The sequence below is a fragment of the Eubalaena glacialis genome, chromosome 3 (assembly GCF_028564815.1).
Source record: "Eubalaena glacialis isolate mEubGla1 chromosome 3, mEubGla1.1.hap2.+ XY, whole genome shotgun sequence".
Taxonomy (NCBI): domain Eukaryota; kingdom Metazoa; phylum Chordata; class Mammalia; order Artiodactyla; family Balaenidae; genus Eubalaena; species Eubalaena glacialis.
The window spans coordinates 41550721-41574823 of NC_083718.1; the positions used below are offsets into that span (position 1 = coordinate 41550721).

The 24103-nt window shown below is 46.6% G+C and overlaps 2 protein-coding genes across 4 annotated transcripts; one reads left to right on the top strand and one right to left on the bottom strand.

Annotated features, from left to right (window-relative positions):
* The first annotated feature begins 1495 nt into the window (after positions 1-1495).
* On the top strand, positions 1496-22031 carry TRAF3IP3 (TRAF3 interacting protein 3). The gene is made up of 16 exons (XM_061187495.1): positions 1496-1570; positions 2683-3086; positions 4758-4905; positions 5036-5099; positions 5382-5406; positions 5669-5698; positions 5792-5887; positions 12317-12388; positions 14660-14800; positions 14923-15060; positions 16838-16973; positions 17499-17561; positions 19063-19122; positions 20215-20351; positions 21096-21209; positions 21810-22031. The coding sequence occupies exons 1-16, from the start codon at positions 1507-1509 to the stop codon at positions 21900-21902; spliced, it is 1785 nt and encodes a 594-aa protein (XP_061043478.1). The 5' UTR covers positions 1496-1506; the 3' UTR covers positions 21903-22031.
* Positions 16520-24103, bottom strand: C3H1orf74 (chromosome 3 C1orf74 homolog). Of its 3 annotated transcripts, none has more exons than XM_061187503.1 (2): positions 23870-24103; positions 16520-23168 (listed from the first exon to the last, which is right to left on the bottom strand). In XM_061187503.1, exon 2 carries the CDS (start codon positions 23071-23073, stop codon positions 22282-22284), a length of 792 nt encoding a protein of 263 aa, XP_061043486.1. In that variant the 5' UTR covers positions 23074-23168; positions 23870-24103; the 3' UTR covers positions 16520-22281. The 3 variants fall into 3 exon arrangements, with proteins under 3 accessions (XP_061043486.1, XP_061043487.1, XP_061043488.1); XM_061187504.1 differs by having other exon boundaries at positions 23866-24103; XM_061187505.1 differs by lacking the exon at positions 23870-24103 and adding an exon at positions 23792-23853.

Sequence of the window (24103 nt, forward strand, 5' to 3'; positions counted from 1 at the left end):
AGGGCAGCCATGTGTTTCAGTGAACTAGCGTAGACAGAGCCCACACACTTATCTCTCCCCAGCAGCCCTCTCTTCTTCACAGAAGGAGGCAGGAGGATTCTCCACAATCAAGGGATCTGCCTCGTCTACAAAGCCTGAGGGATTACCTGGAACCAACAAGGGAGGGGACCTAATGCCCCACATTTTAAAGGTGGGAAGCAGGCAGGCCTCTCTTCTTTGCCTTTCTGCCAGGCCTAACTGAGATGGAAGTTGTATCCAGACCACAGAGTAGTCCTTTCTCCCTGTAGCCCACACCCAGAAGTCAGATGAACAGAGCAACAGTAAATATGATTTCAACCAGGGACCAGCATCGCCTCCGTGGGGTAGAGAGTGTCCCTTCAAAGAGAAAGGGGGCGGGGGAATTGGAGGATGAGGCATTCTCGGTCCTGGAGTGTTAGGTTAGCTCGGGACGTTTGTCTTATAGCACTGAGTCTTCAATATCCAAGATCAGTAGGACAGGAGTGATAATAATCATATTATTATAAAAAGCTAACATTTATTGTGTGCGATGTCCCAGATGCTTGACGTGCATTTTCTCTTTAATCCTCATAACCTTAGGAGGTAGGTTCCCACTTTATAAATGAGGAGACGGAGACATAGAGACAGTTAATAGCTCGTTCAAAAGCACGTGGGTAGGAGATGACAGGGCCAGGACAGGAGTCCACACAGTCTGAGTCCAGGGTCGGGGCACCCCGCCTCCCCCATTTACGGCAGAATAACTAGGGCCTATGGCTTAGGACACCACAAGTATAGAGTCTGAACGTGGAGTTTACCTGCACACCCAGTCCTTCGTAATTTAATATGAATGGGCCTCTCAGATCCTTTCCTACGTTTTTAAACGAAGAAAGTGGCAGGTGAGAAGTGAAGGGACCCTACAGAGTAGGAGTGAGGAGAAAAGCCTAAAGAAAGGGGAGAGGCACCCAGGGATGAGACGAGCAGACAAGCATGGACAGCCTAACAGTTCTGCTTGGGGTCAGCACTGCCCAAGACCAGAAGATGCCCCTCCAAGCCTGGAGAGTCAGGCATTGGAGAGCCAACAGGGTCTGACTATGTAAGACCCCCGCTCAAGGTGTGATACGGCCCCATCCATGACCCCCCCCACCCCCCCCGGAAGGAGTCGTATGACCAGAGAGAGAGAAAGAGAGAGCAAGAATACTGCAGAGAATTCCAGACTGATCCAGGAGGAGCAGGGAACTCCAATGAAAGGGCGGAGAGGCTGCTGCTACCTGTTGAGTCTGTTTGACTATAAATAAACCCGAGGGGCCAGAGCCAGCAAATGCCTCCTGGTTGGTGAAGCTGAGAAATCCCTTCACTGACCTCCCCGGGAGCTAGATTCCCAGGGCAGTGGGTGGTGAGGCTGTGGGACAGAGAGAGGCGGCAGCTCTAAGGGGAAGTCCCCCTCCCTTCATCAGTCTCCAGGCTGACAGCAGGGACCAGAATTTCCAGTGCTCAGAATCCAGCTTAGCCATGTCCAGCCCCAACTCAGCCAAGCTACCAGAGGGTTCTAGGAGAATGAACAAATTTGCAGAAGGTAGGTGAGGGAGAGTAGGAAAGAGAGAGAAGGGCACAGAGAAGGCAGAAGGGGTGAGGGTTGGGGTCATGAGAGTAGCAGGTAAGGCCATGTATAGGGCAGCAAGTGTGGCCTCTACTCCAAGCCTGGTTCCCTGGAGACTTTTGGTTACTGTTTTTGTTTGTTTGCTTTGGTTTCCTTTTTCTTGGCAATAGCCTTATTTAGGTATAATCCACATGGTTGCTGGTTTCGATGGCACAATCTGTGTTTGGGCTAAGGAAAGCAGACTTGGCACCAGACTTAGCCCTAACAGGGAGGTGATTCTAAAAAAATGGAACCTGCCACTTGAAGAGATATTGAGCTGAAAGCTCTGAAATGAGTTTTGGCCAGTGATGGGCAAGTGGCAAGTACTCAGCCAGTACAGATCTGGGTTGTCCTGTACCTCAGAGTCAGAGCCCAGTCCTGGGCCAGGAGTGGAGTGCCAAGGGACCAAGGTCAGGACTCCATGACGGTAGGCAATAGCATGGGGTGTCCCTCCCGAACCATGCCCCGGACCAGGCTGGCAAGATAGCTGCTAAAGGCTAAGCAGAGGACAGTGAGTGCTGGTCATAGGACTGGTAGCACCTCGAGGGGTTTGGCTATCCCTCCAGGCTTTGAGAAAAGTTACTCACCTATGTTAGTAACAACTGGGCCAAGAGAGCAGTAAAGATTCTGGCTTTCCTTTTAGATTGGGGATCAGGGAGCCAATTTAACTGGTTCTTTAGAAGTCCCTGGAAGAGGAACACAGCCCCATCTGCCCTCCAGAAGGCTAGAAGCTTTTAGTGATTTTTATCAATTATTTCTCACATTCCCCTAACTTAGAGGCAGGGTGAGATGTTTGGTCAAGGAAGAAGTGGCAGCCAGAGGAATCTCGCCACTTTGCAGAAGGGGAGACGCAGGCCAGAGAAGAGCAGAAATTAGTCTAGAGGCTGAATCCAGAAGTCCTGAGTCCCCGTATGACATCATCCCCTCTTCAGTTGTCAACCCACACATATGGGACGCTGTGCTATTTCTGCCCCCTCGTCCAGGGAGATGGCCATTTTTCTGCCCATCTCCTGACCCCTCCTCTTTGTCTCCCTCTTGGCACTTGGCAGATCCAGGCAGCTATTCCAGGAACTGGAAGCCAAGCACAACAGGTGCTCGGGAGGTCATCATGATCAGCCCAGACCCTAGGCCTGCCTCTGGCTTGGCCCGGTGGGCTGAGAGCTACGAGGCCAAGTGCGAGCACCGGCAGGAGACCCGTGAGAGCCGCCGCTGCCGCCCCAATGTGACCACTTGCCGCCAGGTGGGGAAGGCGCCGAGGACCCAGCAGAGGGAACAGCTCCAGAGGGCACGACAACAGCAGTTTTTCAGACGGAGGAACCTGAAAGTGGAGGAGGAAGGCAAGGCACAGAGCCCGCAGGCCAGGGAGTCAGGTCCCTCCAGGAGGCCAGGCCAGGCGGCTGACGTCAAGGAGCCCTTGTCTTGGGCCAACAGGATTTCTGCCCCCAGACAGCAGGTGGGCCATGTCGAGGGACACACTGCTCTGGAGGGGATGGGGTGCAGGACCAAGGCAGGTGGGTGGGCTCAAGGTCACTAAGAAGTGATTTAAATGAAGTCCCTCCTTCCTCAGTCATCATAAAGTCTCCCTTAGCCTCTTACTCAACAGATATTTTTGTTGTTGTGTTTTGGGGGGTTTTTTGTCTAGCTATTTTTTTGTTTTGCACTTGCCTTTTAGGAGAGAAAAAAATAATTTAAAAACAATTCCATAGCTAATTCCTAGTATTAGTTCAAATTCAGTCTATCTAGACATATCTTCTACAGCATTCATTCATCCGTCATTCAACAAACATTCAATGAATGCTTACTGTAGGCCAGGGACACAGACCAATCTTCTTAATGTCTCCCTCGAATCTCACACACACACACACACACACACACACATTTCTCGTCTCTATTCTTCTGTAAGGCTGTTGCATCACCCACCTTCTCTCTTTCTCTTGGGCCATCCCAATTCCAATATCATTCACCTAAGGCCGCATCTGGTCCAGGAAGCCCTAGCTTCCCTAGCTTCTCCAGGCCACCTCTGCTCTCTGTGGTTTTTATGAGGTTATAAATCCTCTAAGATTGCATAACTCTTAGAGGGCCCATTAGTCTGCCCTGGGAAGGAGCAGTGCTGGCAAAAGCCAGGGTATGTTGAAACGAACTCAGCCAGCAAACCATCTGTGTCTTCCTATCCACGTTGTGAGCATGTGGACAGCAGGGATGGGTCCTCCGGATTCCCTGGAAGTAACTGGTATTGTACTGTCCCCAGAGTAGGTGCTCTGTCGGGCCTTCTTAACCAGTGCCTATGTTATCCACAACAGGAGGTGCTGTTCAGAAAAATGATCCTCGAGCCCAGCTGTAAAATAAACCCAGCTGTGTACTTTCTAAGGCAAGAAGGTTTCTGTGTGCTTTCGTTGAAAAAATAATTTTAAGGAGAAAAAGAACAGAAAACACAGTTACCTAAAGAACTCTTCCTGAGCCTATCAGTTATTTAAGGTTTCTTGAGATTGAGTTAGTCTGCATGATTAGCTGCCACAGGCATTTCTTAGCCTTTTAGTGTTATGTTACAAACATAAAATTTTTTAGTTTGTAAGAAGAAAATATAAAAATAGCAGGCAAAATTGTGACAACTACTGCTACATTCCTCCATACAGCTGCCTAATTTACCTTCTCTTCACACAAAACCTCAACAATAGTCCAGCTGTTACTAAGAGAAAGGAAACCACCTCTAGAATAGGAAGGCACCTTGGACACCATCTACTCCAAGCTCCTCATTATACAGCCAGGACACTGAGACCAAGAAAAGGCAGGACCTGATCCCAGATCCCCTCACTCCCACCTCAGACCAGTTCTCTTTCCACAGCACCATGCCGGCTGTGTAAGTGGCTGGGATCAGGGACTCTAGAGAGAGTAATTGGAGACAAGCCCAGCTCCCCATTTGCCTGAACTGAGGAGGACCGATCCCACCAGCCAGGACAAAAAGGGCAGGAGCAGGGATAACCTTGTAGCTTTGAAGGCTTGAATGGCTTCCGTTGGTTTTCTGGACCCGAAACTTGATCACTGGCTCATCTTTCTGCAGTCAGCTGGAGAATCCTGTTCTAAGAGGCTCTATCTAGGCTCTCAGCCTCCCCCACTTGCTTTCCAGGTGTCAGGGACCAGCTCCGAGGTCTTTGCAACCCAACACCATCCTCCCGCAGGCACCTGGAGGGATCCGGCTGACCACCTCCCCTCCCGGGCTGGGGGCCTTCCACCACAGGACTCTCCCATCAAGAAGCCACCCAAACACCACCGTGGTAAGAGCAGGGCCTTCCTCACTCACTGGGCCGAGGCATTTCCACTCGCTGGCAGTGGAGAGTCCCTCCCTCCCCACTTCCCTCACTGCCTCTCCCATGGGTTTTGAATCACCTTATCCCTATCCCTCAGGCACTCAGACAAAGGCAGAAGAAACACAGCCGACAATTAAGAACGATGCCAGTCAGCAAACCAAGTGAGTACCTTTCATGTTCCTGATCCCAACTCCTTCACAGCCCATCCATTCCTGTCTTCTAAGCTTTTACCTGAACCCTCCCCCAGAATGTGGAGAGGAGCACGAGGAACTTCCACGTCCACCTTAATTAAGAAAAAGGAAGGCCTTCCCCCACCCCCCCGTCCCCACTGGCTCTTCAGAAGAGATCAGAGAAGGAATCAATACACTGCCTCCTGACACTCTTATTTCTTTGATCCATTGTCATTTTTGTTTTTTGTTTTTCATTTTTTTCTTCTCTTCCAGTTATGGAGTTGCAGTTCTAGATAAGGTAAGAAAATCCTCACGGTGAAGGTGTTGAATCAGATGGCATCTAAGCTCCTCCAAGCTCTGACATTCTGGAATCCCACGGTAAACTCAGCTGGGATGGAGGGGTACCCTCTTCCTGGATGAGCATAGACATGGGGGCCTGGAGGGACCCTGAGTCAAGGAAGAAAGTTTACTCAGCACAAGCCAATCCTGGCTCGGGTTCCATGTTCTAGGATTTCAGGGAACCTACAATCTTCTTAAATACCCTTTTTCTTTCTCTCTAGGAAATCATCCAGCTTTCTGAGTACCTCAAAGTAAGTAACATGTGAATTCTCCCCTCAGCTCCTCCACCCATCTGCCCCCTTCTCCTCCAACTTAATCTTACCCTCTTGCCTTTTGCCCCCCAGGAGGCCCTACAGAGGGAGCTGGTTCTAAAACAGAAAATGGTGATTCTCCAAGACCTACTGTCTGCCCTGATTCGGGCCTCTGACAGCTCTTGGAAGGTAAGGGAAATCTTTGCTTGAACAAAGCTCATAGACTTCTATGTGTGCCTATCTCATTCTTCTTTCCATACCATCCCAGCAAGAGAAGGGGCTTTTTTGCTACTGAAGAGGCCGAAGGTGGGAGATAGTGCTAAGACCTAGAGGTCAAACATGTCACGGTAAATCTATGGGAGAGCTTGGCTCAATCCAGGGTGGTCAGCTGAGGACACACCCAGGGAAGACCCAGAACCAAAAGAGGCAAGAGTTTCCATTTTTTAATTTGTTGGAAGAAAGAAAGGACGGTCCAATTCAGTTAATATTACTGACTGTGATAAATGCAACTATTTTCATATGGGATTCACACCAATATTAATTCCAAGCCATCCTACACCTACTAGTTAGCCCAGACGTGAATGTCAAAGTGGGAAGGGACCTTGGAGATTAGCTAATTTTCTCATTTTGCCAATGAGGAAACTGAGTGTCAGGGAGGTCAGGTGACTAGTCCACAGTCACACTGCTAGTTAGAGGCAGAACTGGAACTAAAATTCAGACCTCCTGATTTTAGTCCATTCATTCAACAAATATTCATAAGTCATGTTCTCTACACTGAGCACTGGAAATGAGATTAATTAGACAGGGTTCCTGCTTTTAGAGAGCTTGTGGTTTTGTCAGGGAGACAGATGCCTAAACAATGCAGAGATGTGAGAAATAAATGTTTTCAGGATATAGTAGAATACAAGGAGAAATGAATGACTCCACAGAAGGGGAGAACCAGGGAAATATTTATAGTTATATTAGTATTTTCCAGGCAAATGTGGAAACAGGAACTATATTCTGGGCAGGGGATACAGCATAGGCAAAGAACCAGAGGCATGATATAGGCTAATGCAATGGGTCTCCAGCTTTTTAATCTCAGGACCCCTTTATACTCTTTAAAAAAAATTATTAAAATCCAAAGAACTTTTTATATTTACCACTTCGAAATGAAAACAGGAATCTTAAAATATGTATTTATTTTAAAATAACAATAGTAAATAGATTACATGTGAACCTAAATTATATATTTTTGTGAAAAATAAGTATTTTTTAAAATAGTGAGAGGAGTGGCATTGTTTTATGCTTTTGCAAATTTTTGTTTGGTTTTGTTTTTTGTTTTTTTTTTAACATCTTTATTGGAGTATAATTACTTTACAGTGTTGTGTTATTTTCTGCTGTATAACAAAGTGAATCAGCTATATGCATACGTATATCCCCATATCCCCTCCCTCTTGCGTCTTCCTCCCTCCCTCCTTATCCCACCCTTCTAGGTGGTCACAAAGCACCGAGCTGGCAAATCTTTTTAATGTCTGAACGGAAGACAGCTAGATTCTCATATTTGCGTCTGCATTCAGTCTGTTGTTAATACATTGTTTTGGTTGAAGCATATGAGGAAAATCCAGCCTCACACAGATATGTAGTTGGAAAAGGGAAGACCTTGCAGATCCTGGATTCCCAGGGGTCCTTGGACCCCACATCGAAACCCGTAGACATTAATGTTCAGGGACCATAAGCAGTTTGATGCCACTGGAGCAGAAAGCCCCGGGTGCACAGAGAGAACACACAACCACCCAGCCTCCGTGAACATCTGACCTTACCACGTAGATGGCTGTGCTTAGACAGAGAGATGGGATGGGAAGACGTGGGACAAAACTAAGAAGTTTGCAGTGATGTCAAAGAGACTCCTAGGCTCAGCCCTCCCTCTTCATGTCGGTCACTGTACCTGGATTTAGGTGTTTATGTTCAGGGCTCCTGCTGGTTAAGGAAGTTGTTTTCATAGCTGAGTAGGAGCCTGAGACAGACAGCTGTGCATGCCAGGTGGTTTCCGGTGCTGAACTAAACTGAGATTGTCTCACTCGTTTATTCAACAGACATCTGATAAGTTCCAACTATGTGCTGGCTTGGGTGCTACAGGGACAGAAGTAGGGTCCTTTGTCTTTAGGAGTTCCTATAGCAGCCAGGAAGAGAGAGACAGGTCATAAATAACTCTACTGCAGTGTGCTAAAGCTGTAGCAGCACTTTCTACAAAGTGACACAGAGAAAAGAGAAGGGAGCAATTCTTCTGCCTGAGGTGGTATAGGGTAGACTCCAAAGCAAAGGGACCACTTTAGCGGGGTCTGGAAGGGTTGAATAGGAGTTTACCAGTACAGAAGCAGGAATGATGAAGGGAAAGAAGAAGGAAAAAGGAAAAGGGTGCTTACAGTAAAGGAATCAGAATGATTACAGGCCTAGGTGTAACAAAGCATAGGGTATAGCAGAGTGTGATGGAAATGAAGGGACTGTGTCAGAGTAGCTCCAAAGATAAGACCGAAAGGGCCTCAGATAGGTCTCTAGAAATATGGCACTTAAACTTTTTCTGTTGAATAGGGTATCTCAAACTTAAATAGTTATAGATTCCCTTTTAAAGGAAAAGTATATATATATACATATATATATATATATATATATATATATATATCATGAGAATGCATGCCACCCCAGTTTGAGAAACACTGCCTCAGGCAATAAGCAGGGGCGCAGTGGGACCACGCTTTCCTCAGGTTTAAAGCCCTACACTTAGCAGTGTCCGGCCCATCCTGAGAAGGAGCTTGTCCAGTAGCCTTGGAGTTGCACTCGCTTGGCAGCACGTGTACTAAGATAGCTGTGGTGGGACTTCCTTGGCGGTCCAGTGGTTAAGACCCCACTCTTCCAATGCAGGGGGTGCGGGTTCGATCCCTGGTCGGAGAAGTAAGATCCCACGTGCCGTGCGGCGTGGCCAAGAAATAAATAAATAAATGAAGTGAAATGAAAAAGATAGCTGTGGAACTGAGTTGAAAGCAATTGATCAGATCTGTGTTTTATAAACCTTATAAAAGGTTCTCTGACAACAATGAGGACCCCGGCTCTGAGTGGGTGTAGGGGTGGTGAAAGCTCTTGCAATACCACAGGTAAGACACAATCAGAACTTGAATTACAGCCGGCGTGGTGGGAATGGGGAGGATTTATTAAAAGACATTTCCAAGGTAGACTCTGAGGGCAGTTTCACTCCATGCTCCTGCAGAGGGCAGGAGTTCCTCTATGTGGTTTTCTCCCTCCCTTCTCCCCCCCCCTCCTAATATTCGCCCTTTTTGTCTTCTTCCTCCCCACCAACCCCTCAGCTTCCTGTTTTTAAGAAAAATAGTCTCAGATTTTTCAGTTAACAGCTCTTGCTTCCCCCAAAACAAGACAATTCAACCCCCTACCCCTCCCTTGGAAAGCTCAACTTCAATGAAAGGACAGTCCCAGACTGCAGTACTTGGGAAAAGTAAGTGGAAGAATGTGGCCGGAACAGGGACTCTGATATTCAGCCAAGTTCAGGCCTCTATTTTTTTTTCCATTTGGCCTCCATAATTTGAATCTCCAACTTCACATGCAGAGAAGCTCACCACAAACTCCATTAGAACACCAGAGATCAGCTCCCTCCGTTGCCTCCACCTTCAAGCTGACTTTGGGCCTTTTGGATGTGACAGGCCCTGGGGCACGGCAGAGACTCCTGAGCTGGGTCCAAGCTTCAGAGCAGAAACAGTTCGGGCGGTAGAGAAAGCGAGCCCTCAGTATGGGGCAATACAAACCCAGAGCAGGGCACACGTGGGTTTTAAGTTCTGCAAAGTGGAAATGAGATCTTAAGATGACAGCGCAGTGGGGGATTGGCTGCAGGCCCTAAGCAACCTCTAGTAGAGCAGAGAGATGAGAAGTGGGCTGGTGCTTCTGCGGTGAGGCGGTGGTGTTTCTGGAGAGGAGATCAGAGGCAGGGGAAAGCCAAGCAGAAGCAGGAGCTGAAGCCCTCAGACCGGCACCAGGTGTGTATGGCCTCCACCTTGCTCCCTTTTACAACTGGGGGTACTATGCTCTCTGAACCCTGGGTTCCTGGGATGCAACTGCCAAAAAAGGTCCACAACTGGCCTGTAAAAAGTGCTTCTTCCCCCATACTGTACCACTGGGCTTCATGTGGGGAGAGCTGGGGCTCAGACCAGGAAACCACATGCCCCATTTGCAACAACTTGGCTGCAACTTTCCTGCCTGCCTTGGGGAGTCTGGGCAGGCGGAGCTGTGGGTCAGAGATGTTTTCAAGCCCCAGACTTGGGTGGCCCTTCGTCTACACTGAAGGGCCTAGCCTGAATTGTCTTCTGTTACAACGTGAATGGAAAAGTAATCTGGGGTGTGGCTAAAACACAAAAACAGTTGGAAGAGGCAAAAATACTGGATAAAAACCGTACTAAGAAAGGAGAAGGGAGCTACCCAGAGAGGGTAGGAGATGGGGGGAACTGTAAGAATATTGCCTTGGGCGTGTTTGTTTTCTTCTGAAACTACCGCAAGATAAACTGTCAAACTTAGTGGGTTTCATTGCATCCTGCAAAGTAAGAGTTTAGGCAAAGGAAAATACACAGAGTCAGACGATCTGAACCCGGAGCTGCGGTACAGGTGGAGGGGGTTGATTTCAGGACCTGTGGATTAATAGTGAACAGGCCATGCAGGGGAGTAACTTTTCCCAGTTACTCCGGAGCCCAGAACAGTGGAAGTCTTTGTCCCTCTGTTCTATCTGTCCCAAAGCCCTGTGGTTATTGTAGATGCCAAATCCTGACTCTCGGCTCTCACGCCAGACATTATGAAAAACATTAATAGCAGGAGGCACTTTGAAAAATTATTTTTGGCAAAGCCTTTCTCTTTTGCAAGGCCCCGCTGAGGAATACAGGAAGGAAAAAGGGTGGAGGCGCCCCCTGGCTCCCAGGGTTAGAAGAATCAGTCAAACAAGATCAAAACAGGAGCTGTGAGATACCACTTCCTGCCTCTCCCAGGTGCCCTGAAACTCAGTGAGGGGGACAGACCTCAAAACAGAGGCTCCTCTGCCCTCTGGCCGTTACAGACCAGAAACGTTGTAAGGGTTGGAAACGTCCAAGCCGCCCGACGGAGAGGGACCGTGGCGTCTCAGGCCTGAGGAGAAATGTAATTTCTAGACCTCACAAGCATCCCACGGGGCCTGGTTGGAAAAGCCAGCGAACGGATATGAGAACCGGTTACTGCTAAAGAGACCCATGGCCTTTTCTCTGGGAAACTGGCTCTCATCCACGGCACCTCCCCGCCCTCACCTCCTCACACACACAACCTTAAATCAGACTCAGGACTGGAGGTACAAAACCCCTACCTGGGAAAAAGGAAAATGTCTACAGGTGGAGGAAAGAATAAGGCAGCAAGGAAGCTGTCGGCTGCTAAGGAGAAATACTGAAAAATTGAGAAACAGATAACGGGCCTTCCTGCCTGCCTTTCGCCACCCCCACCCTTGAGATTTACATCCCTCTTGGAATGTCCAAAATGCCACTAGACAGACCCAGCTCATGAATAAATAGCATGTGGCTTTCTGGGAGGTCCTCTTACCACCACCGTCACTACCACACACACATACACACCCTGCCTTAATATCCCTCATCCCTTTCCTGCTTTCTTAAAGAATTTCTCATCTTGAGTCGTGTGTGTGTGTGTGTGTGTGCGTGCGCGCGCGTGTGTGTGTGTGTGTGTGTGCGCAGGGCAGGGAGGGGACTGTATTCGTTTGCTAGGGCTGCTATAACAAAGTACCACAGACTGGGTGGCTTCACCAACAGAAATGTATTTTCTCACAGTTCTGGAGGCTAGAAGTGTGAGAACAAGGTGTCGACAGGGTTGGTTTCTTCTGAGGCCTCTCTCCTTGGCTTGCAGATGGCTTTCTCCTCCCTGTGTCCTCATATGGTCTTCCCTCTGCATATCCTGATGTTCAAATCTCCTCTTCTTATGAGGACACCAGTCATATTGGATTAGGGCCCACTCTAAGGACCTCAATTATCTCTTTAAAGAACTTATCTCCAAATACAGTCACCTTCTGAGGTACTGGGGATTAGGAGGTCAACGTATGAACGTTGGGGGGAGGTTAGGGGGACATAATTCACCCCATAACAGGGGGTAAGGGAGGGATGTATATTCCCCCTGGGAGGGGAGACCCCTTTAGTCCTATTGGCCTTTAGAGGTAAAAGGCCATGTACTAGACTGAGAGGAGGTGAGGAGTACAGAAGTGCCTGGACAGACAGGGGAGAGAGGTAATGAAAGAAGAAAAGGAGAGCTTAGAAGCTTTCCTTCAAATGGGCCCCTGCTATGATACCCTGAGCCATTTGATACAAAACCTCAAGGTACACAGAAGACTTTGGGGGCCAGTCTGATTCTTCCTTCTCCTATTACAGAGAAAGAGGAAAAGATCCTCTTCTTTCCAAACATCCTTCGTCATCTCTCCCCCTCTCTACCTCCTGAAAGAGCTCAATTCCACAAACACTGTTTATTCTAGGCAGTAGGCTGGGAATACAGAACAAAACTCTTTGCATGCTATATTCTGGCCCAAGCTGTATTCTGGCTAACTCATCCCATTTGCTCCAGGGCCAGCTTAATGAAGACAAATTGAAGGGCAAACTGAGATCTTTGGAAAACCAGCTGTACACCTGTACCCAGGTAAGCATTCTGGAGGACACTTCTAGCCCAGGAATCTAGAATTAAGGGAGAGAATGCTTGAACCTCAAGCTTACTCTCTAGAAACATCACCTGCTAGAGATTAATGCACCCATCCCTACTCACCCCGTTCTGGCCTTTACCATTTTCACTTTGGTCTCCAATTCACCGAAACACTATCTCCATCCCCCTCTCCCTTTCTCCTGGTGTCCTTCACTTTGCACCCTAGGAAAGGAAGCCCAGCACTAAGCACTTTGCCAGCTCCAGGGGAACATTAGAATACCTGGAAACATAGGGAGAGGCCCTTGGTAAAGATTCAGCTCGCCTGGATAGAACTTCATAGGCCCTAATATTTGAACAGATGAGTTGGATATTGCAATGAAGTCTCGCAAAATGATTTTCATCCCATGGGCAACTTTTATCTAGCAGCAATCCCTGGGAGAAAGTAAAAGACTGTGACTCCTGGCTTTCTGTGGCATTGTTATCCAGCTCTGGTAATCTCTTGATTGGCCTGATCTTGGATTATATGAGAGAGAAAAAAGTCAGTTTTCACACTCGAGAAGTGATAGATTTCTGACAGGCAGGGAGATAAGTCAAGAGAACGAGATGGACCGGCCAGACTGCTCCCACTTGATGTTTGTTAGGAAGATAAGGTGGCCATGTAGTTAGAATTTTGCAGGGGAACATAGTCTATATAGTCTATGGGTTTGCGGATCCACAACTTTTATTTTTTCAGTAATGCCAACCAAGCTCATAAGAGACTGACATATAATCCAGAATGCCAGTCTACGCGTTTTCAGTGGGGGATAAAGCTGGCCAGTGACCAGCATGGTTAAGTCCAATAACCCGGACATAACCATGTATGATCTCAACCAGTAACTCCTGTATCTGGTTTCTAATGACAATTCCAAGAACATAAGACCCACTCAACATTTAAATCCAAATTTTCAGATGATTCCAAAGCTAGATGGAAATGATTTCATATTGAACTCTAAATTTGCGTTATCTAGACTATCTCTTACCCAGTTGGGTAACCCAGAATCGATAGTAAAAGGCTCCTGCTTTCCCAAAAATCACAGGGCATAAAAATGAAAAGCACTGGAAGGGCAAGACCCCCAGTGAATTTGCAAAGCTGCTCTTGTGTCTTTTTCTTTTTGATCTTAAAGCCAGGAGAAATTCTAAAAATACAAATGTATTAATTTTTAAAACTTGACTTTACTGAATATTGTTCAGATCCCCAAGCCTATAAAAATAATTTTATTTTTTAAAAAATGCTCCCTGCCTCAAAGGAGTTTACAATCCCTTAAAGGAGATAGATGAGTCAATAGATAGAAATATAGATATTATGTGAACACCAGTAAAACTACCTAATCCATAAAGAGTCGGGGGTTAGGTATGGTTGACCAAGTTTATCAGAATTTATGATTCTAGGGCTGAATCTTGAACATGGGTAGAAGTTAACCAGGTGAAAAGTTTGGGTCATGATACTCTAAGTAGAAGAAGCTTTATGGGCAAAGGCAGACGCTGAAAAGCACAGTGCTTAGGGGACCTACAAGCAGTTCAGCTTGCGTGGAGGCAGCATGAGATGAAAGTCTGGGCTTGTAAGTAGGAACCATGCCAAGGAGTTTGGACCTGATCCTTAGAACACTGAGAAGCACTGAGAGATTTAAGCAGGTTGTGACGTGATCAGATTTAAATTTTAGAAAGAACCCTCTAGCTGCAGGACTGAAAAGGGTTTGAAGGGAGGCAAGGCATGAAGATAATATATAGTCTCTATATAATCCATATAATAGTATTACTAGGGTCTGAACTAAGGAGGTGGCAGTAGGGATAGAGGATACAGATACGAGCTGTTAAAGACGTTGACTTGACAAAGCTTGATGATGAACTGATTCCTTGGAGAAGGTGAGAGAGAAATCAAGGATGATTCCCTGGTTTAGGGTTTGGGAGACTGGGTGGGTGGTGATGCTGGTCACTGAGATAGGAGCAGGTTTAGAAAGATGATGTCCCTTTGGAAATGTTGGATTTCAAGTGCCTGTGGAAGGCCTAGGGGAGAATGCCCAGCATGCCCAGGGCAGTTTATTATCCCCACTCACCTCTCACATCACCTGAGGGACTCTCCCTTCCTGCCTCCAGCCTGGAAGAAGGTCCACCAGATTACTGACATCTCTGCCCTGTGGGCAAGGACCCATTTCTTTTCATTTCTGTATCCCTGCTCAGGCTTTAGCACACAGTAGCTCAATGTGTATTTGTTGAATTGCCTCCAATTTACAGAAATACACTCCTTGGGGAATGAATAAGGTGCTATTAGAGATGGAAGACCAGAAAAACAGCTATGAGCAGAAGGCCAAGGAGTCACTGCAGAAAGTGCTGGAGGAGAAAATGAGTGCAGAACAGCAACTGCAGAGCACACAGGTGTGGGGATGCTCCATAATCCTTGGGGCTGGGAACCCTGGGGCAGTCTGGGTGGCAAGGGAGCCAGCTGCACGACTCCCTGGAACCCCCAAGGCACCACCCTCTTCTCTGATCTCCCTCAGCGGTCCCTGGCTCTGGCCGAGAAGAAGTGTGAAGAGTGGAAGAGCCAGTACGAGGCTCTGAAGGAGGACTGGAGGGCCCTGGGGACCCAGCACAGGGAGCTGGAGAGCCAGCTCCACGTGCTTCAGTCCAAACTGCAGGTACCAGGCCCTGGGGGTAGGGAGGTGGGAAGGGAAGGCAGGGTTTAGGGGAGGGAAGTGTTGACAGCAGTGATGAGAGAAGCTGCTGCTGGGCAAGGGGCCCCAAAGCTAATTTTGAGTTTAGCAAGGATGTCTGCACTGCTCATGCTAATGACCTAAGTGTTCATTGAAATGACATCATCCAAATGCAAAGGGCTGGGCTGGAAGAGTCATCAGCCTACTGTCATACCCCAACCCACTCTCTGCACCCCATCCCAGCAGGGCATCCAGTTCAGAAATGCCCACTACTGGCGGAGAACAAATGTCACCAGTTTACTTACAGTTTGAGTATCAATTAACACATCTTGCCAATGTGTTTTTTAAGCCATTACTGTAGACCCTTGGCATTCTCAAGGGTTCCATCATTTCCAATCCGTGTTTACCTTGAAGGAGTTAACTAACCTCCTAAGCCTCAGTTTCCACATCGGTAAAATGAGGATAATAATGGTACCTCTATCATAAGATTGTTGTGAGGATTAGGTGAGGAAATCCATGCAAAGCACTTAGCACAATGCCTCGCACATATAAGCTCTCAATAAATATTAGCTATTGTTTTTCGCAGATTTTACTTACTTGGTTTGGAATTTCGAGGACCCACCTCAAAAGTGTCTCTTTATACTTTTACTGAAGCTGGGATCTGAGAATCCTAGTGTGTGCCAGTTCTAGAAATAAGATCAATTAAGTGTGAAAGTTGTTTTCGTTTGTTTGATTTGTTATGTTTTTTAACAACCTAAACCTTAATGTGTGGCTCTAAGGTGAGCAGGGAGAAAGGGGAACATTTTGAGTGATTGTAAAGAATTTGTTGGGGGGATGGTGGTCCAGAAATCAATGTGTTTGAGTTTTATATACAATATCCTATTATTAGCAATGAAGAAGAGTGCAACTCTAGTTAAAAGTCATTAAAAAGACATTTGTAATTCCCTTATTACCTCGAGCAGTTTGTACTCATTGACATCATATTTGTTTATGAAGAATTAATGTTCCAAATGTAGAAAAAGGAAGAACAGATCAGACAGAGGAATGGGGGTTAAAAACATTTAAGATTTATCTATAGATTTCCTTTCAAATCTATTAAAAAACAAAAACCTTAGAATTTATTTGCTTCTCATTTTTTTTTTGTTTCTCACTTTTTATAGTCTTAGGTACAAATTATTCTTATATTGTTCTTTAATTTTTTATTTTAAAAGGCAAAGAATTTCTCAAAGGACATTAAAATTCTTTGTTTTAAAAAAAAAAGCCCATTTGTTTAGAAACAGCAAGTGAGTCGTCTTATCACAGGAGGGAACCTCGCTGGGCGCTGCACCGCAGCCACACCTCACCCACTGTTCTCTTCCTCGAATCACCTACAAGGCAACTCTCCTGAAGGCCCTTTTCTTTTTAACCTTAATTCGTTGTGAAAAATGATACTACCCGCACCCCGCCCCACCCCGGATAGCGTGAGAATGAGAAGTAAAGACAAAGTGAAGACATCTAGAAAAGTGATGATTCAGTATTCCTTAATTTGGGCAGTTACCCAAATGTATCCCTTGTGAACATCAAAAATCTAATGCACTGTTTGCTGTAAGCGTGAGGAATAGAGCAAAGCATTTAAAAACTTTTCCTATTTTTCCATTTCCCTAAGACTCTTTCCAGCTCTAAAATTCCACAATTTTCTACAGTTTTCCTCTTCCTTGGGATCTGCCCCCCACCTCCACCCTAGCACTGACCTGCTTGTGTCCACCCCTCCTCCTCCTTCCAGGGAGCAGACAGTAGAGACTTGCAGATGAACCAGGCCCTACGACTTCTGGAGAATGCGCACCAGGAGCTGCAGGCCAAGATTGAACGCCTGCAGGGGGACAGGGACCTGTGCAGCTCGGATACCCAGCACCTACAAGGTACCCTTCTCCTTGGAGGCCTCTGGCTGAAGGAGCCCAGAGAAAGGAAGCTGGGTGGAAAGGCTTCAGTCTTTCACTTGTTTGTTTGGTTGACTTGGCGATTTCATTTGACTTTGAGAAAAAGTCAAGGCTGTTTTAATCATCCGAGACTGAAAGGATCCAGCCCATCCCTCTAAGCCAGAACACAGCAGTCCCATGTCAAGGCCGCATTCCTAATTTAAAGGAAAGGTCAGTTGAAACACAAGGCATGGTGAAGGTTTCCCAGTCACAGCCTCTGTCAGCTGAGAGAGGACCAAATTATGTGCACATATAACCCTTAATTCAGCCCACTGTTGATGCAGATGAAATCCCAGGTAGTCGGGTTCTGGTTCACCTCTTCCAAACTGGGACAAGCAGAAGAAAGAGCAACTTGCACTTGACACTTGTCAGAGGCCATGGGCAAGACAGCATCTAATTTCCAGCCTCCGGGGTGAGCTCATTAAGTCTTAGGTTCTTCTATTTTGGTTTGCATTATTTCATTTTCAGATCAACTAAAGAGGTCAGAGGAGGAGAAACTCGCCCTGGTGACCAAAGTACAGCAGTTGCAGAGTAAGTCCCCTTTCCAGATTCTGAAAGTAGCACAGGTGGCTTTTTGGTGTTCTTGGGGTTCCTGCCCCACGAAAGGCACCCAAAGGAGGGATGGGGAGCCCGGTCCTTGGCATATCCTCTACCTCTGCATTTTCAGACCCTCTTCTTGTGCAGTGAGGTCATTTACAGCTCTTCACAAGTTCCACATTAGCCTCTGGGTTTTTTTGTTTCTACTTTTCTCCACCATGTTCTCTGACAACCACCTGCATTTCCCCCAGAACTGCAGATTTCAAAACGTGTTGAGTTTTCTAAGGTAGTTCTTATTTTATATATTCTAATTCATTATGTACATATGTCACATAGACCTCTGTCACTAGGAATGGTTCAGAAAGTAAGCTCACACTACATATGCCTCAGTCCACTTCAAAATTACATGTTGAGGCCAAAGAGGAAAAGGGACGTCTCAGAAGAAAAGCAGGCAATTTCTGAAAAGCTGGAGAACCTGATTCAATTAATAGCTCTGCTGGTTGCCCAACACCTTAACCTCTGACACCCTGACAGAGAAGTTTCATGCAAACAGCAATGAATATGAAAACAGCAAGGCAGCCATAGGGGTAAGGGAAAAAGAACACCAGCAGAAGCCAGGCTCCTACACAGCGGGAGCTGAATGGGCAAGTCACTTCAAAATCATGCCTTTATTTATTCAATACATATTTATTGAGCCCCTACCAAGTGCCAGGCACCCTAGATACACACTGAGGATACAGTAATGAACAGAGCTGGCACTGTTTCTTCCCTAACAAAGCTTACATTCTAAGGAAACACTACAGTGGACTACGGAGTTTCTATGAACAAATATGTGTCAGGTATTAACAACGGCTAGAGAAGAAAATAAAGCAGGTTAAAGAGAAAATAGTTGCTATTTTACACAGGGTCATCTGGGAAAGTCTTTCTTCTAGGGTAACATTTAAGCAGAGACTTAAATGTACATGGTAGGAAAAGACATAAGGATGGTGTGTTCATAACACAGCACCACAAACTGGGTGACTTAAAGAACAGACATTTACATTCTCATAGTGCTAGAGGCTGGAAGTCCAAAATCAAGGTGTCAGGCAGGGTTGGTTCCTTCTGAGGGCTCTGGGGGAAGGATCTGTTCTAGATCGCTCTCCTTGTTTTGGAGATGGCTGTCTTGTCCATCTCTTCACACGTCTTCCATCCATCTATGTCTGTATCCAAATTACCCCTTCATATAAGGACGTCAGTCATATTAGGTCAGGGCCCATTCTGATGTCCTATTTTAACTTGATTACCTCTGCAAAGAACCTATCTCCAAACAGGGTCACATTCTGAAGTACTGGGAGTTAGGGCTTTGACATATGAATTTGTGGGGGGCAGGGGGGGAGACACAGTTCAACCAACTACAGATGGGAACACAATCATTAAGGTTCTAAGCAAAGTTCTGAAAAGATACTCTTCGCAGTAAATATGCTAGCACAGAAAAGTTCCTTGTGTTTTCCAACAGGTCTGCTTCAGAATCAATCCTTACAGCTTCAAGAACAGGAGAAACTCTTAACAAAGAAAGGTCAGCAAATTTATTTCCACAAATTCTAAGATATTGCTCTTTCCTTGTCCGCCTAGAGACAGAGGGATGGACTACATGACCTCTTGGAGTCCCACCCAGTTCTGGGAGTCTATTAGGTTAGGGAGCTAGAGGAGCATTTTAAGGACTCATCACTGGCTCTGAAAATACTTCAGTTAGCCTCCTATCCTGAGAGGTATATAAACTGTGAAAAGGATTTCTACTCCCTCTGAAAACATATGTCTGTATTGAATATTTCAATAAATTGATTTTGAACTCAGGATTTTATGTTAATTTTTACCCTGAACTTTCCAAACCACATCCAGCTCCCCAAGTAGAAAACACGTCACATGCCACAGTCACCTCACTCTCAGCCCTCAAGTCTGCTGCCTTAGCTTCCTGAGACGAATTCATCATACATCTGGAGAGGCAAAAGCTCCTCATTTATCCACTGCACATGGCCCTCTGTTTTGTCATCACAGTCACTGGGTAAAATATAAAGAAGGAATTATTATGCCCACATAGGATGGATAAGAAAATGAAGGTAAATGAAGGTCTATGGTCACACAAATTAAGGACACAGCTATGACAACAATCCAGAATTTCTGACTCCCAGTCCAGGGCTCTCTTCACCAAGATGCAGACTGCCAGGTGACTGAAAAACCATCTTTAACTACATGAAGATGAGTTATATGACTGCCATTCTCATCTCATCATTTTGAAACAAGGACAGAAGGAAAATGGAGTTATACTGAAGCATCCAGCAAAACTCCCAGACTAAAAGATGTGACATGCAACCAAAGACACTAAATTAATAAGTATTTTCTAAAAGTATCTGGCTTTAGACAGGACTAGAGATACAGAGAGAAGTAAAATGCCAACCTTGCCCTCAAGGGGCTCAAATTCCCGTTCTCTGTCCAGTCTGGGCAGGGTCCCAGTGGATGTTCTTTAAAAGTCAGAGAATTGCAATCCACACAGTCTGGCCAGGGACAGGCCCTTCCTTAACCCTCCCGCCTAGGGGTTCTCTCAGTGTGTAGGGGCCATTCCTCAGCGGTATGGGCCTCACTATCACTGCGAATCTGGCTGATTTTTTAGATCAGGCTTTGCCTGGGTGGAGTCCAAAGCCCTCCCATAACGAAGTGGAGCCTGACGGTCCAGGGAAGGAGAAAGACTGGGATTTCAGAGACCAGCTCCAAAAGAAAACTTTGCAGCTCCTGGCCAAGGAAAAGGAGGTGAGATGGTGACCTCAGATAGTAAGGGGCTCACCCTACAGTGATAGGGAAACTGCTGGGAGGCAGCCAGACAACAGGCATTTCAGAGCTTAAGTTGTGATTGGATGCCTGCAGGTATTCATTTAGGCCTGAATAAAACATCTTTGCTTTCGGGTTAAATTGTCAATCTTTTCTCTTATTTATACCAACCCTTATTCAAGGTTTTACTAAAGAGTTACTTCTCAGAAAGTCAACCTAAACTCAAACACATTTAACAAACACATTAACTCCTCAAACTTTGTCCTACATTGAGTATCTTAAAACTTCATACAGCGTCTTTTAAATAACAAAACTCTTCCTATCTGCATACTCACAGAAATACGTAGCTCCAGAAGTGTTCACATGCAACTAGTTCCCAGCAAAGAGACTTGCACTAAGATCACTTCCAGGTTGTGTATGCTGTAGGAACTTCATTTTTGTGTGTCTCCATTTACAAAGCACTGGCACATACAACTGTCACACATGTATAATATATAATAATATGCATTATAATCAATCATTTAAATGAACACATTACAAATAAACTAGGTGAGACAGTCAGAAGGCAAACTGAAAGCTCTGAGAAAAGCTGGGGAGGATGGAGGTAAAAATTCCAAATGAATGACAGGGTAACTTACACAGGGCCCTCTCCCCTACCTGGGCTCTGTCCCTGACAGAACTGTCTTGATGACCTTGGTGGTGGTCTCCCCCTCCCTCCCCGCACAGTGCAGAGAACTGCATTCAGAATTAGACAGCCTCAGCGATGAGTATCTCTCCTGCCTGCGTAAGCTGCAGCATTGCCGAGAAGAGCTGAACCAGAGCCAGCAACTGCCTCCCAGAGTAAGACGGTCTATCCTCCCATACAGCCCTAGGTGATGGTGGGACGATTCCTCCTTTAGCCAAATCTTGCCCATAAAATTGTTTAGCCCATGCCAACATCTGACCAGCCGGCCCCGTTCAGCTTGGTTTATACTGTACTGAGAGTATAGCAACCATGTAAAGAAACACTGGCTCATGCCTCCAAGCCTAATTTTCATGGAACGCCTGAGCCTGAAGGGAAAAACTTACTACTAGCTGAAGTATGAAATGGTGTTCTTTTAGTCTATTATGAGCATAGTGGCAAAGAGAGAGTGACGAGAAAAGGAATATAAACAGAATACAATTTTGCTGAGTTATTTTCCACTTTTGATTATTCATATCAGTATTTAAGTACCTGGCCCCTGCTGGCTGTGGTTCGCTGGGCCAGTGACCACTGGAACGTGGTTTTATCCCGAGGGAGGTGGCAAAGTGAGAGAGACAGAGATATAAAAAGCTTTTTCTTCTCCACCAACCCAAGGTTTTCCACTGGGCTAGAATGGGAAGAAGGAAGATTATTTTTGCCTGCATCTTCTCTGACTAACCCATGGCCTCTTTCTCTTCTCTCCCCCTTCCTCCTCACAGAGGCAATGTGGCCGATGGCTCCTGATGCTGATGGCACTGATTGCTATAGCAGTGGCAGTGTTCCTGGCCAATAAGGACAGCCTGAAGCTCTGAATAACTGGTGACAGCTGCCTTGGGTAAAAATCAGAAGCGAGAAATTCAGTAAAAAACTCAGGTCTGGGTACTTCAATGTGTGGGTTTTTCCAACTCAACTGAGATTTCTGACTCTCATTATTTTTTTAACCTGCTGTAAAAATAAACAAATAAACTTCACCTGATGGCCTCTGTTCCAGAGAACTCTGTTTATTCCTGAAGCATCCTGGTCTACTCTCCCTAGTCCAGTTCAGCATAAAAATGGCAAATTTATTACAGCATTCTTCCCTAGTGTCCTCGAGATGCTTGGAATTGGCACTTGAGATGATTCCTATTTGCCATCTCTGACCGAGAGCTGATCATTTACCGAGCTCCTTCTACACAGGAAAAGAGTTAAAAGTCAGAGGGCCACAGCCGGCAGTGTGACTATCTCAGAAGAGATGCTGAGGCCAGCGAAGTCATTTTGAGTCCTACATCGAGTTCTAAGGTCCTTCTCCCAAGTGTTTAGAATGTCCTTCAAGGATGGGAACAAGCTCTCTGGGACACTAAAGGAATAGAGCAAGACTGGTGGTTGACCACGTAGCCATGAGATCCGGGCAGTGAACACCCGTAGTGGAGTCTGGGCTAAGCAGTTGTCATCTCCCTGGTTCATGTGAAAAGTATAGGGGACAGGATAGCCCAGGAGGACCCCAAACACAGTACAGAGATTCCAGTCTGAGGAATGGAGCCTGCTGCAGGAGACGGCCAGGGATCGGTCCCTCCATGGCCCCTGCAAATGTGTGATGATCTCAGCCACGAGGGCCTTCAAGTCCTGAAGCTGGTCCAGGGAGCAGACGGAAGGGTGAAGTTGAGAGCTTGAAACATCCACAAAGAGTATGGTACCAAGCAGCACCTGCTCCAAATGCCGACACACATGCTCAGGAAGGACAATCAGGCTGTTTTCTCCAATCTCAAGGATGTGAAGTCCCTGGGTTGGGAAGCCCAGGCCCTGCAGCTCCTCCAGATAGCTCTGGAGCTCTGCTGCCCCTGCACAGTTGCAATCATAGAGCAGAGCTGGCTTCAGTCCCCTGGCCACAGCCAGCACCTCTCCGGCTAGATGAAGGCACACAGCTCGGGGTGGGCCTCGTCTCTTTCCCATGCCCAGGGTCTGCTGAGCAGCTGCCACCAGCATCTGAGGAATTGGTGCTGACATGGGATCTGGCAGCAACAGTAAGCATGGCCTCCTCAACTAGTCACATTTCCCTCCCCTGGGCTGCATCTCTGAGCTCCAGACACTTGAAGAAGGGCCTAAAAACAAAGCAGTAGCAGGGGATTATTAACACCAGCTAGTGACATACCAGGAAACCTGCCAACAACTTTCCCTTAAGTCTTACAGCATCTTCCAGAGGCCATTTTCCCCTCCCTCTGCTTTGGAATGCTAACCTAGCCCAGACAAGATGGGGTCACCAATGCTATCTGATTTTTTGGTTGACTTGGCCTCCATTAGTCCCAAATTCAAGTGTCTTTCTAGCCTACGGCTAGATTTATATTCTCTCTGGCTGAATTTTACCTGTTTTTATTTATTTTCTCTGATTCAAACCTTAAGGGGTTTGGGGCAGAAAGGAAGCAGAGGAGTTTTTGGCAAAATTCTGAGCATTTCACCTAAAACTGCCCTCTGAGATAGAGTTCTAGGTTCCAAATGCACTCTTTTCACTGCCAACTCCCCCTTCTCTTCCCGCCAATAGTTGTAAGAATAGCAATCTGATTAAACTAATATACACTAGAATGTGGACTACCAACCATCTCACCCTGAGACAGAAAAGTAAATAAATGAAATCGGGTAGAATTGCAAGAGGGTTGTATTTTAACTTCTGCTGGTCCCGCCTTCCCCTACTAGTGGACATCCACGGACCCTCGGACTATGGGCTCACCTCAACCCCTACACCGTTTCCTGAGCATAGTATCGTAATTTGTTAAATGAGGCAGAGGTCTCTCTCACACATACATACGTTCTTCTACTTCCGCTGCACGTTCAGGCTCAGGAACTCCTGCCAGTTTCCTGCCCGCCGGCAAGAAAGCCGCTAGGCGCCCGCTCTCCGCCACAAAACTTGAGCAGGTCCTTTACTGGCGGCGGGGCCAGGGTCGGCGAAGTCGATCTATTGCGCATGCCCAACACGTCCCCCGTCCCACCGCCTTCCTTGACGTCACGAAGTCCGCTCGCGCGCCTCGCGTTAGAACTACCG

Bases quoted from the DNA above. Each gene is read 5' to 3' on its own strand.
- C3H1orf74 (XM_061187503.1), bottom strand. From the start codon at position 23,073: ATGTCAGCACCAATTCCTCAGATGCTGGTGGCAGCTGCTCAGCAGACC.
- TRAF3IP3 (XM_061187495.1), top strand. From the start codon at position 1,507: ATGTCCAGCCCCAACTCAGCCAAGCTACCAGAGGGTTCTAGGAGAATG. The intron at 5,100-5,381 runs GTGAGTACCTTT...CTTCTCTTCCAG, and splicing joins GATGCCAGTCAGCAAACCAA to TTATGGAGTTGCAGTTCTAG. The intron at 5,699-5,791 runs GTAAGTAACATG...TTTGCCCCCCAG, and splicing joins AGCTTTCTGAGTACCTCAAA to GAGGCCCTACAGAGGGAGCT.